The sequence below is a fragment of the Mustela nivalis genome (genome assembly GCF_964662115.1).
Source record: "Mustela nivalis genome assembly, chromosome: 5".
Taxonomy (NCBI): domain Eukaryota; kingdom Metazoa; phylum Chordata; class Mammalia; order Carnivora; family Mustelidae; genus Mustela; species Mustela nivalis.
In genome coordinates this window covers 49373254-49386381 of record NC_139024.1, presented here as the reverse complement: position 1 = coordinate 49386381, position 13128 = coordinate 49373254, and the positions used below count along the sequence as shown (strand labels likewise).

Here is a 13128-nt window from a genome sequence, read left to right as displayed (position 1 = left end):
AGACTTGGGGACAGTTACACAAATTCTGAGCCCTCCACTATATGCTACGGCCCCGAGGAAAATTGTCTTGTTTCAAGAGTCCTGAGCAGTACAGGTGCTACTTTCCATCTTAAGAGTCAAGTCTTCATCTAAGAGGAATCCCTAGAAGTCAGTGATCCTGGGGTGCTCATGTGGTTTCCAAACCTCTCAGGAATGCAAAGAAATTAAAAAAAAAATTACATTTACAAATAATTTCTCTGTTCCTAGCTCCCCTAAGTCCCTCCAGAAAGAGGACCCCAGTATGGTTGGAATGTTTGTGATCTCCCCAAGTTCCTATGTTGAAATTCTACCCTCCAGAGATGATGGTATTAGAAAGTGGGAAAGGTGGAGCCCTAAAGAATGGGATTAGTACTCTTAGGAAAGAGGACCCAGAGAGCTCCCTTGCCCTTTCCGCTACGGGAGGACATAGCGAGACGTCTACAACCCAGAAGCCAGTCCTCACCTAACCATACCGAGACCTTGAGCTTAGACTTCCAGTGTCCAGAATAGTGAGAAATAAGTTTCTCTCATTTATAAGACACCTAAACTGTAGTATTTTATTACAGCAACCTGAACAGACCAAGACAGGCTATGTTTAAAATTCAAAAGACCAGGTCTGAATCCTGGTTTTTCTCATTCCTGAAGGCATATGCATCCGAGTCCCTTTTTATTAGCCTAGAAAGAAGCTCTAATACTACCTATGCCACTTCCTTTCTCCTGTTAATGCAAGGCTAAAATGTGGACATGATGGGTAAAGTTTTCAAAGTGGTGATGTCTTCAACAAATGGGAAAGTATTTTAGTAAAATGTGACTTAGTATATTTTGAAAGTGACAGATTTTCTTTTTCTTTTTTAATTTTATTTGAGAGAGAGAGAGAGAGAGAGAGAGAGAAAGTGCACAAGCAGGGGGAGCTGTACAGGGAGAGGGAGAAGCAGGCTTCCCACTGAGCAGGGAAACTGACACCAGGCTTGATCCCAGAGCCCTGGGATCATGACCTGAGCCTAAGGCAGACGCTTAACAAATGAGCCACTGGGCACCCCAAAAGTGACAGATCTTCAAGGATCAGCCCTAGTTTGTGGTTTTTCACCAACTCTGGTTTAAGAGAACTCTATTCTGTTTATAAAGACCTTTTAAAAAGTAGCGTTTTATTAAACTTATTATATGGTGATCATTGTTGACCACTTCTGGCATCAAGTGTTTTAGATGCTAGCTCTCCTAGATGGTTTTATTAAAATAACATTTGTAAAGGCCCGACAATTAAGAAATAATCCTATTTGACGTCTTAGAGATACCATTATGGCACATACTGTAACTATTCTTCAAGTCTTCTGCAACAGCAAAATGAAACCCTGTCCAAGTTTAGTAAAGACAGTACTAAGAAGCAGGTAATTTGCAGGCAAGAAAACCTTTTATTTTAAACCACAAATAGTCAGCAGGTGGCCACAACTATCCATGTTTCATTAAAATCACATAAAACCTAGGTACAAAAGCACCACTGATTATTGCTCTAGAAAAACTGCATGAAAAATTTAAATACGCACAGTAAAAACACCACAGTTTGCACAGGACTCGATTTTTAAAGCAAACGCATGGAATGCTGAATCAATCTTACACACAGCTTCCAATATCAAACTGATATTTATTTCACTTGAGGATGATGGAAATTTCCAAAAAGCACAACCATGAGAAGATAAAATGTCCGTCCTTATATATTTTTGTATGCCAACTAGCAGAATCCTAAAAAATTAGCATTTACAAAATACTCGGTAAAAATAGCTTTTAAAAGTTGCCCCGAGAGGTACATAAAATCAACCCCAATTTTTCACGACAATTCATTCTCCCTTGTTATCTACAGATTCAGTTTTCTGTGCCTGTGAAAAAGAAAGGGGAGAAAAAAAGAGAGACAGTTACTATCAAAGCTACTAGAAGCCAAAGAAAAGTCTACCCAGCCAACACACACGCTTTGAACATCTGTTTTTTAGCAGCTCTATTGCAAAACCTAGTTCAACTCTGGGTGTAAAGCAGACAAGGCAGGAATACAGTACGCAAACACTCTGCCGCATTTATTGCTTTCTGCTTTTCAAACGGCCACAGACGTTTACCTGCAAGCTCCCACTGTCCATGATTAAAAGAAAAACACCACACTACTATCTGCTTCTAGTCACTGCAAACATGCAGAATTTCTACTGTACCCTTAACTCTCACTGTTTCAATCTGCCCCTTTACTGACAGTGTGCTGGGTGGGGTACCTCTGGAGGTTGAGACATTAACAGTTGAGCGAGAGATGTGGATCTGCAATAACATTACGGGCAATAAAGAAGAGACATTATGAACGTGCTATCACTGGCTGAAGCACTGAGCAATTTCTGTTAAGACACTGAGTCAATCAGCGGGAGGTAGTCATGGCAAGTACCTCTTCAGCTTTAGTTTCACCATTTTCAGATGGTGCAGTACCTTCCTTTCCAGCTTCTTGCTTTTCCTCCTTCTTCCCTTTAGCACCTTTGTTAATCTTTGTTCCCGGTTCTTTCTAACAGAGGGTCAGAGCACAGGGAAACAAAGCATGTTAGACGGGATTTGAGGTCAGGGAAGATCTGTTGGCCTCGCCCAAACACGAGGCAGAGCGCAACCATGGCCAACATGGCGGGCAGAGGGGAAGCCGAGTCTGCAGGGCTTCAAGTGAGTCACACTGAGGCCTTGTGAGAATGGTAATGGGCTGCTTGGACGGTCCACTGACTTTCTCTTCTGGGGAAAAGATGAGGCTTCTCCTTATGCCTTTGTTCAGTGGGCCTCCTCTCTTGCTACAGAGAAGGGGTTCTGCCGATCAAGAGCAGTGGCTGTAGGAACAGCGGCTGTGGGAAGGATGAGGCAGAAGCTGGGGAAGGAGCCAGCAAGAGAAAAACCCTCACGTGAGGACGTGGGGCTTGAGGGACAAGAAGGCTGAGAAAATGCTTGAAAATGAAGCCCTACGTGAACAAAAGTTCCTCATTTTAAGATGAAGCCACAGAAGTGAGTTCTGCTTCAGAATCATCTACTCAATGCCACAAATACAAATACATGTAGATTTTTTCTTTCTGTTTCTTTTTTTAAAAAAGATTTTATTTATTTATTTATTTATTTGATACAGCGCACACAGAGACAGAAAGAGAGAGAGAGAGAGAGCATGAGAGGGCTGAGGGGCAGAGGGAGAAGGAGGTCCAACTTGGAGCTCCATCCCAAGACCCCAGGACCATGACCTGAGCGGAAGGCAGAGCTTAACTGACTCAGCCACCCAGGCGCCGCCCCCAAATATGGGTCGTTTCAAACAATTCACAACAGTGCTCTGAAGGGCAGAGCACAGAAAAGCTCTTTGGGTTAAGTTTCTTAATAATTCTGGGCTTGTCTCCTCATTTGCAAAACCGGGTGTGTGTACCTACCTCAGTAGGACTGACGTGAAGGCTTCATAAGAAAAGCAATTAGAACAGGGTCTGGCATAGTAGAAGAGCCACATAAACGTTTGTGGATGTTAATTATTTGCTAGCATTAATTATTGTACGATGAGTCATCAGACTAGCCTAAGACCAGTTAGCTAAAGGCAGTCAGGACCCTTCCCCCAGCCCCTGGAGCTGCGGGCACCTGGGTGGCCAGGGTCCAGCCTCATGCCTCCCGAGCCATCATGTGAACTGCGTGCTGCTACCAAACCCTTCTTGGACATGAGGCTTCTTGAAGCAACACGCTCTGACTTCCTTTGCCTTTACTGACCGAATGAGAAACATTCCTGGTACAGCATAAAACTGTGCTCTATGCCTTTTGAGAAAGACTGTTAACAATGGTGACACTTTTCTAGTCGTACGTTGAGCTTGCATTGGTAAATGTGATCTCTCCTTGGATGATTTTTAGATATGGAATTATAATTTACTCATTGTTTAAAAGGCCAACGTGGGGAGGGAGCACCTCTTACCTTAGCAGGTGTTTTCCTTGGTTTAGGTTCAGGTTTGGGTGGAGCAGGTTTCTGTAAAGATAAATTAAATCACACAAATACTGAAAAAAGACAACCCTTGGGACCAAAAGGAGTGCAGCAAGACTGCAAAAGACAACAGTCCATTTTGACTATGATTCTGTTCACTTAAAAATATTTCGTTCTATTTTCAGCATCAGGTAATAGCATAAAGATCTGTGCATTTCATAACTATTTTCATCCCGGGTTCTCAAGTGAACAGCAGGTGAGATTTAAAAGCCGACTCATTATTCCCCAGTCCAGAGTAGCTCTCCAGGAACAGGTTTAAGCTTCCATCTCTGATGTCTCTGTACTTCCTTTGATCACAGCACACCGGCGAGAGGAATGACTCAGGCCCTCAGCCAAATGACTCAATGAATTCGGTCATACTGGCCTTCCCAACAGTCTAGAAATCACAGCACAATCGCAGGCAAAGCCCATCCGGTAATGAAGACTGCTGCCTGTGAAGCATGTCAGAATCATTTCCACATCCTTCTACTTCTGATGTTGATTTCAAGTTCTGTAGCCAAGCTTCTTCCTATTTTCATCCTCTCCAATGCCAGCTCAAGTTGAGAGAAGAATCTCTCGCCCGCCCAGACACTGGGCTCACTTGCCCCTGGAGCTCTTTATTAAGAACATGATTATAATGATAAAATGTCCACTGCTAGCATCCAAAGTTTAAGATTTTTCTTAAACGTAGCTGAAGAGCCCGCGAAGTGACTATTTTTCTCTTGATTCGGGTGGTTCCCTTCCCCATTGCCATGAGCAGTGCCTGTCCTGTGGCTAAGGTCCCCTCCACAGGGGGCTTCAGCTCTCTCTTGCTTTTCAGGGCTCCTAGACCAGGGTGCATGTGGGGACACTGGGGTAGATAATGGGTTTAAGCCTCTGGTTTTCTGTAGCTATTTTAGGGCAAATATTTCTCATCAAGCTAGAAAAAAATGTGTACTTTAGGAGCACTAAGGAGAAAGGTTTCCAAGCAAAAAACACTGCCCAGGGTCTCCCCCTCTGGAGAAAAATTCCTCCCCAATGTCTCTAGGTGGCTCAGGTTCATAATTGAATCCGGCCCTGTTCATCAAGGGCATAAAGGAAAATCATAGACAATGCAATTCTAGAAGACAGGCTATTAGACATGAATTTTCAAATTAAAAAACCCTCCAAAACACCAGCAAACTGGGTTTGAGAAGGAAGGGGTGTTTTTGTTACTCTAAATCTATAGTCTGTTCCCCAAATTCAGCAACTTGCAGAGTTCCTACATTTTCAGGATTTAAAAAATCGTGTTATTTCAGGTTTTGATTGTTTTGAATTAACATGTGTTTTTTTGCACAATTTACAGCAAATAATTTTCTTATATATTTTCTGTAAAAGAGACCTTTCCCCAATTCAGCAGTCAAGTGTGTTCATGCGACAGGAAAGGAGGAGGTTCTATAGTCCGTAGTCCCACTGGCCACGGAGGAGGCTCTGGGTCAGCAGCATGAACAATGATCTCAGTGGAAGGTGCTTATACTGCACGTTCATGGTGCTTAGGACAATCCTGGTTTTAAAATTTGATTTTTATTTGACTTATGAGGTCTTTACTGAGCTACGGATCCATGGACTACAGCGGCTTGTAGCATAATGTATAACCCTAACAAAAGTTAAAATAGAACTACTGAACCATGGTTAAAGTTAATATTGGACAGAACACACCACCTTGAGGGGGCTTCTGTGGAATCCAGTTTCACTGTGTACCCACACATGTCCCGGCTCTTAATCCTTCTGGAGGCTCTGACATAACTTCCTTAGGTTGCTATTCACGTGAAACACTGCCTCACTCAACCCAAACTTGGCCATACTTCTGAACTTGTCAGTGTCCTAATAAACATTTCTGTATTGATTTCCTACTCTGTGCCAGGCACAGGTGTTGGCCAAGGATGAAATCCACGCTTCACTAAAGGCCAAAATAGCTAGCTTATCCTGGCGGCCAAGATGCCAATGCCTTCCTCCCTGTATCTTAGTGCGCAACATGGGCTGCAGCTATTTTAACCAAATTCCTCCACCGAAGAGCCAGGCTGACCACCTGTCTCGGCAGAATGAGGACTCGTATGTTGGCAGGACAGCAAGGAGGAGCATGAGAGCCAGCAACGAGCACACCACAGTGAGAAGGGCTGGAGCACATTCATGGCCAGAGCTTGGTCATAACCAATGATCTTAACCCTTCTCTTTGCCCCAGGCCTCACCCAGAGAGGGAGACTCTGAGTGGCAAAGTAGAATCATTACTTTTTCAAAGATTCTCTGGTTCTGAAATGAGGCTCTAGCACATGGATTCCGATAGCTTTTCGTACATTCTGATGGAAGCGTAAGCCACGGAGACTCCGAATTCTTGTCCACTTAAGCACATCATATGTGGACTCAGAAGGCAGGACTTGACTTAACATGCTGCTTTTGTTGCGGAGATCTAGCAATATCCAACAACTTCCTGGGCTCTATATTCTTGGTAATGGGGCTGGTTCTGTGACTTTTCACTGACCTGTCTGCTCAAGTGAACTGCTTGGCAACACTGGTCACGTTTGCTAGAAATTCTGACTAAGTAATTTCCAGAAAGGAAATAAAAGAACTCAAGGGAAATAACACCTTAATCTTCCTTCTGCTGTTTTATCCTGAGTGGAGGGGGAACGTGGACTCATAAGAAGTAATAACAAGGGGGTTCCACAGTACTCACCGCTGACAATCTGGCAGACCGTCTGGTGGGCTACAAAGGAAATGAAAAAAACATGTATTCTTATTATACCCAACCAATTTGGTTTTTAACAATTCACTCCTGATATCTGACTTTGTTGGAAGAGTATAATGGTATGACTCCCATTACTGGGCTGCAGGGGAAAAAGCCCAGAAAGAGCCATAATGGTATGGTTCCTGGTCAGCACAGTAAGACATATTTTGAGCACCCTGGGTACCATAATACTCAAGAGGAAGTTTTTAAAGATGTGTAGACACACTGTTCAAAGAAATGGCCTCTCCTAATTAAGGGTATTATGGGTAAGAAGAAGAAAGGAAGATTGATTTAGGTTCTGACCCATAATCTACTTTGGTGCATTGAGGAGCTATTTAAGAACTAGTTCCAGTCTGACTCTTGTTCCTTACAAACAGAACTAACACTTATATATTAATACAAAAAAAGACATATACAATTGCGCAGAAACAGAAATAGGAGTTCCCTGACTTGTTACTATGCTTGAAAGGAGAATGAAGATAAATCGCGGGCAGTTAACAAGAAAGACTTTCTTTTACCTGTAGCAGGTATTTATATTTATTTATTTGCTAAATGAGTATGTTTAATTGAAGATTTAGACAGAGTAAAAAGCCCACTAATCTTTTTTTAAGAAAGATTTTGAAAAATTTATTCATTTGGGGGAGAGAGAGAGAGTGAGAGCATGAGCAGGGGGGAGGGTCAGGGGGAGAAGGAGAAGCAGACTCCCGGCTGAGCAGATGTGGGGCTCCATCCCAGGACCCTGAGATCATGATCTGAGCCGAAGGCACATGCTTAACTGACTGAGCCACCCAGATGCCCCCCAAATTCATTAATCTTTTCTTTTAATTTGGAAGTTTAGAAAATTTAGAAAAACTGGGTTGAGATTGGCATTTTTCAGGAAATCTTTTTCTCTTCAAGGACGGTACAAATTAAGCAAATGAGACTGCTAAGAAAATTTAAAATAGCCAAACTGTTGTAGGCATTTCAGAAAGAAGCACACAGAACTGATATTCTCCTTACCATCAGCAAAAGATGGCTCCCCACGGGATTTCACATGCTGAAAGTACAACTGCCTTTCTTTAAAAGTGTTCCAGAAATAAATACTCCATACTTTTTGTCTGTTGTACTCACTGTTCTGTCTCTGGCAGAACACAGTGTACGTACCACCAAACGTATAGTAGATTCTCAAAAGGCTGTGCTGAAAAAATGAACTTGATCTTTTCCCTAATTCTTGCTGCCTTACGCAGACTTTGCCTCATTACAATAGCTTATGTGCTTCAAATAATTGTTTTAAGGGCGTCAGCAGAAATGGTCAGTAGGAACCCAGGCCACAACGACAAGGAATTATGGAATTCTCGAAGCCGTGCTCAGGTCAGTGCAGGTCAGCTGGTCAGGCCAAACTGGAAGAAATATTTCTTGCCATCTTCTTGTCTAAGAACTTTCTTCCTGAAAATAGCCGGAGGAGGCTAAACTCATCTTTCTTTAAACTACAGAAGGAAATAAAGGGCCAGAGCCTCCAGGAATAACTTTAACCCTGGGGTCTCAAGGGAAAAATCAGAGTTGGACTTAAGAGCAGAAGGTGCAGAGACTAGGAGACGGCGCCGGTGAAGGCAGCCACGATATACTCCCTGCATGGAGTAAGGGGATGTACAGCTCAACGCTTAGCACGGGAGGAGCGCCTGTGTCACATGCTCCGGAGGAAACAGCACGATGTCTGTTGGGTTACCACGGGTGCATTCATGACAACGCACTCATGAGTCACAGGGAACCAGGACCCAAATCCCATGATGCCCTTCTCAGGAGGGTTAACTGCAATGACCTGAGTATCACCAAAGGAAAGACAACAGTCGCAGTTAAGCCAGCCAGCAAGTAACTCGTGCTTCTTCAAAATGCTCTCCAAGCATCCACTAATTACCAAACAGAACTCAGCACAGATGCTCCTGCATGACCTCAAGAGCTGGCCCCCCTGTCCCCAGTGATGCACAGCTGGCAGAAGAGGGCTCAGAAGGAGACATTCTGAGAGAAAAAATGGCAGCCTTTATGTTCAAGAGGGATGAAGGGACTTTATCTGACTCCCTCTCTAGCTGTGTCAACATATTGTACCTCCTCAGCCTTACCTCACTGTTCGCCTCATCTGTCTCATGTCTGTACCCCTCCTGCATTTCTGTAGCTCCAGTGCTTCGCGGGGGCCCTCAATAAATGCTGAGGTGAACAGAATGTATAAGCACCAGAAACATGTAGTAGTGGGAACTCGAGGGGAGCCAGGCTGAGGCCACTGCTCACTTACTGTCCAGGTTGGGATCTGAAAAGAGGCCAAATATACTAACTACTACTTATTATTGCCTTCCTATCCACCAAGTAGTGGTTCTGAGTAAAATCTCACAGAAGTGAGGCCAAATCATGTGAAAAATTGCCCACTCCGATGCTGTAGCTCCTTTCCTCTCCATGTGAACCCCTGAGCGTACTGAAGAGGCAGCCGCCAGAGAGCCCTTTGGGATTTCCAGAGATAGTTCAACCCCAAGCAAGCACTATTCTACAGGGCCCAAAAGCTGTTCTGATCCAAAGGACTCCCTATCTTTTTATAATTCGGGCCCAGTATAAGAGTTTCAAAATAAAAAGCCCAGGAAATTAATGCAAAAACAAGATCTGCTTCTCCAGGCTGTCTAAAACACCGTCTCTAAAAAGCACATCTTTAAGTGTAAAATCATTTTATGACTTTCTGTCTAAAATTTACCAGCTCTTCTTTCTATGCTATAAAAAAAGGACTTTTCTTGAATTTTCCTTTCCAGTAACCATCATAAGAGATTTTCTTTTTCACTGCAAACAGTGGAGTCTGAGACGAACCTTTCACTCAGGCAGCGGCATGGTTATGCATGCAAGTGTGTTCACCTTCCTAGAAAGTTCCACCAGCTTGCACAGCCTCAAAATCTATAAATGAATGGGCTGTATTTATTGGCTATAAAAGGGATGAGACTGCTATTCTTTCCTCCTTAAAGAACTAGAATTTTACGTATTCATTTGAGACTCGGACTGTTGGGCAGGACAGGAAAAAAAGAAAAGACAGGAAGAATTTTTCTCAATTTGCTGACTGTGAATCCTTGGGAAAAGTGGCCAAAGGGTGGTTTTCAGAGGAGGAAAGAAGACTTTCAGAATGACATGTCCCTAAGAATTACAGAAACAAGAAATGGGAGGGTTTGTCACTGCTGTGTATAGGTGCTGGGCACAATGAAAGTCTTCAATAAGCATTTGATTAAGTGATCATTCCCTGGGTTGGAGCAAATCCTGGTGAAGGCTGTTCCAAAAGAGACAGAGTCTTTTACTTTAGCATCTTGATTGCAAAAGAACATGGAAGTCTAATTTCACTATGACAAAGTTCACTGGGGTAGCTGGATTGAAGTAGAACCATTGGACATTGGTGAATACTGCTTGAAACGTATGGGCCATTCCAAGGGGATTTGGAAGTCTGTTTATTTTTATAAGATTTCTTAATGCTCCTTAGCTTGACCATGTATAGATCTTCTTCAACTTCCAATGGAGTTATATCCTCATAAACCCACCATAAATTGAAAATATCATAAGCTAAGAATGCATTTTTTATACCCAACCTCCCAAACATCATAGTTTAGTCTAGCTTCCCTTAAATGTGTCCAGAACATGTATACTACCCCACAGTTGGGCAGTTACCTAACACAAAGCCTGTTTTATAATAAAGTGTTGAATATCCCATGTAATTTATTGAATACGACACTGAAAGTGAAAACCAGAATGGTTGTTTGGGTACAGAAGGGTTGTACATGTATCGATTATTTACCCTCATGATCATAGGGCTGAGGGGAGCCACTGTCCAGCATCACAGGGGAGTATCATATCATACATAGCTAGCTTGGGAAAAAGCGTGGTTTCTACTGACTGAGTATTGCTTTTGCACCACAGTAAAGCCAAAAAATTATGTCAAACCATCACAAGTCAGGGACCATGTGTACTCGAAGACAAAAGCCAGAAGTCAAGTTGCTTTTAATTTCCAAAGACAAATGAGGAGCCAAGTAGAAATTAGCTTTTTGCAAAACTGGGAAGCAGAGAAAGATGGCAATTGGAGCCTTGGCTGGGGAATGAAGAAGACAGAAAAATGGCACTGGATAACCAGATTTATGATTACTACAAAAGTGGCATTAGGACAGGGGATTCTGAATCAGGATACTCAAATATCTTTCCTTTTTCTGCAATACACAAGTTGTGACATCTGTGGAAAATAATGTATTTCTCTCAGGACCTTGTTTCCTCCAGTAAAGCTGGAAATAATAATATATGCCTATTATCCAACACAGCATTTCTCTGATATTCATTATTCCCCTTCCTGGCTTTATTTTTCTCTTAGCAAATATCCAGTGACATTATTTCTTTCCACTAAAATGGAAGCTCCATGAAGGAAGAGATTTTGGCCTCTTCTGTTCACTGTGAAATCTGCAGAGCCTAGAACAGTGCTTGGCACATTACAGGTGCATGATACATTTCTGTTGAGGCATGAATGTGCTCTGCCTTCATTTCAGGGTTATTGTAATTGATCAGATAAAATAATGAACATGAAGGGCTTTGTAAACTGCCAAGTGTAATGTTTTTAACAAATTGTTGTGATCGCTTATTGTCCAAAAACTATACTCGGCTCCACGCCTTTGAATTATCATGGCAGTGGAAGAGGATTTTCAAAAGAAGATCCCTCTTTATAACTGATACCTATTCCCTATTCCCTAGTCAAGCCTGTGCATATTCAATGACATAACTAGAAAATTCAGTCAATTCACTGGGGGAAAAAAAATCAATCAATATACTGTCTAAAAGTTCTTACCCTAACCTACCAGCTAACTGACTGACCTTTTCACTTTTCAAACAATAGTGTTGATGTCCTGAAGACAATTCCCAAGTTTTAATCTGGTTTTGGCTTAAATGACAGGGAAAGAGTTTTTTTCTAGATACGATTTTTGCTAGCAGTAATAGAATACATATAATAATACAAAGTAAAATATTAAAAATAACAATATAAAATATATAAATAACAAATAATTACAATACTGAGGCTAAAATAATACGTATAAGACAGCTATCTGGATAAGCAAAAATCTCTTACATATATTCTAACCAGCTTGATCGCTGTGTAGAAGGATTGGAAAGACTGTTTACACTATCCAAGATCTATTGTGTGTAATGGTTTCTAGGTTTTCTGACTGACAGATCAATTTAAATAGCAGTTCCTCAGGAAAAATCCAAATGCATTTTGTGTCCAAATCTAAAAATTACATTAAGATTTGTTACACTTAGCCAACTGTCCTACAAATTACATTTTGCCATTTTCAAGGAAATCCATGCATTTATCATTTTTTGGTTGATTCTAGAGTTTGTTCAGTAACTTGACATGGGACCACAGACTTCACCTCCCAAACTGTTAGACACTGAATTCTGGGTAAATGCATGGTGGGGCCTTGGCCACAGGCAGATTTGTTTGTTTTGCTTCCATTTTTTAAAGATTTTATTGATTTATTTGACAGAGAGAGAGAGAGACAGCAAGAGAGGAACACAAGCAGAGGGAGGGGGAGAGGGAGAAGCAGGCTTCCCGCCCAGCAGGGAGCCTCATGTGGGGCTTGATCCTAGGACCCTGGGATCATGACCTGAGCGGAAAGCAGATGCTTAAGGACTGAGCCATCCAAGCGCCCCTGTTTCGCTTTTAAATTAATTATAGATTCTGTTCAAGATTTTCCATTTGGCAGAACACATTTCCTTGTACAAATTTTGTGGAGGGGTTCGGCTATCATGACAAACTCCTCTGAATTATTAAACCACAGTATGAATCACCCAATCAAAGAATCTAACCAGATATGGTTTGTCTCTCACATGACCCCTTTTAGTTTATAAGCTCAAGGGTAAGAGCTGCAGTTTTTCTACACACTGTAAATCTCTGTGCAAAAGTGAATGGCTGTCATCAGAGTCAGCATCTAATCTGCCACTTTTTCATCCATCTCCTTTTAGAAGTTCATGATAATATCGTGGATGCAACCATCTCTCTCCATTTCTTAGCTTTTTTGGAGGTTTCTGTACTTTAATACAGAGCTTCTTTGAATTGTTACCTAATTAATTATCCTAAGCTCTAAGAATTTTCTTGATTAAAAAAGAACTTTAATATTTTGACATTTTGTGTGTCCTTCACAGTTTTTTACTTTAGAGATGACTCCTTTTAGGCCAATATTCAGAACTAAAAAAAGAAATTTATAGTTCACTCACTGGAGAAGAGAATTTATTAAATCAACAGTCTCATTTCCTTGGTGTGAAAGGCAGACTTTGTTCTCCTTGATGAATTTACCTATTATCTCGCTCTTTGCCCAGAAGGAATTCTCAGTATCCACTCTAACAGATAGCACGA

General features: G+C 41.8%; 1 protein-coding gene across 4 annotated transcripts in view; it reads right to left on the bottom strand.

Moving 5' to 3' along the window:
* Window positions 1–1407: 1407 nt before the first annotated feature.
* The window catches only part of HMGN3 (high mobility group nucleosomal binding domain 3), a 31493-nt gene continuing 19772 nt past the window's right edge, over window positions 1408–13128 (bottom strand). The window contains exons 3-7 of one of the 4 annotated variants that reach the window (XM_082729635.1): window positions 6690–6719; window positions 3956–4006; window positions 2432–2545; window positions 2211–2310; window positions 1408–1889 (exon numbers count right to left, since the gene is read on the bottom strand). In XM_082729635.1, coding sequence (XP_082585761.1) covers window positions 1876–1889; window positions 2211–2310; window positions 2432–2545; window positions 3956–4006; window positions 6690–6719 — 309 coding nt within the window. In that variant the 3' untranslated portion in view covers window positions 1408–1875. The remainder of the gene's footprint in view (window positions 1890–2210; window positions 2311–2431; window positions 2546–3955; window positions 4007–6689; window positions 6720–13128) is intronic. The other 3 variants (XM_082729636.1, XM_082729637.1, XM_082729638.1) reach the window with 3 other exon arrangements.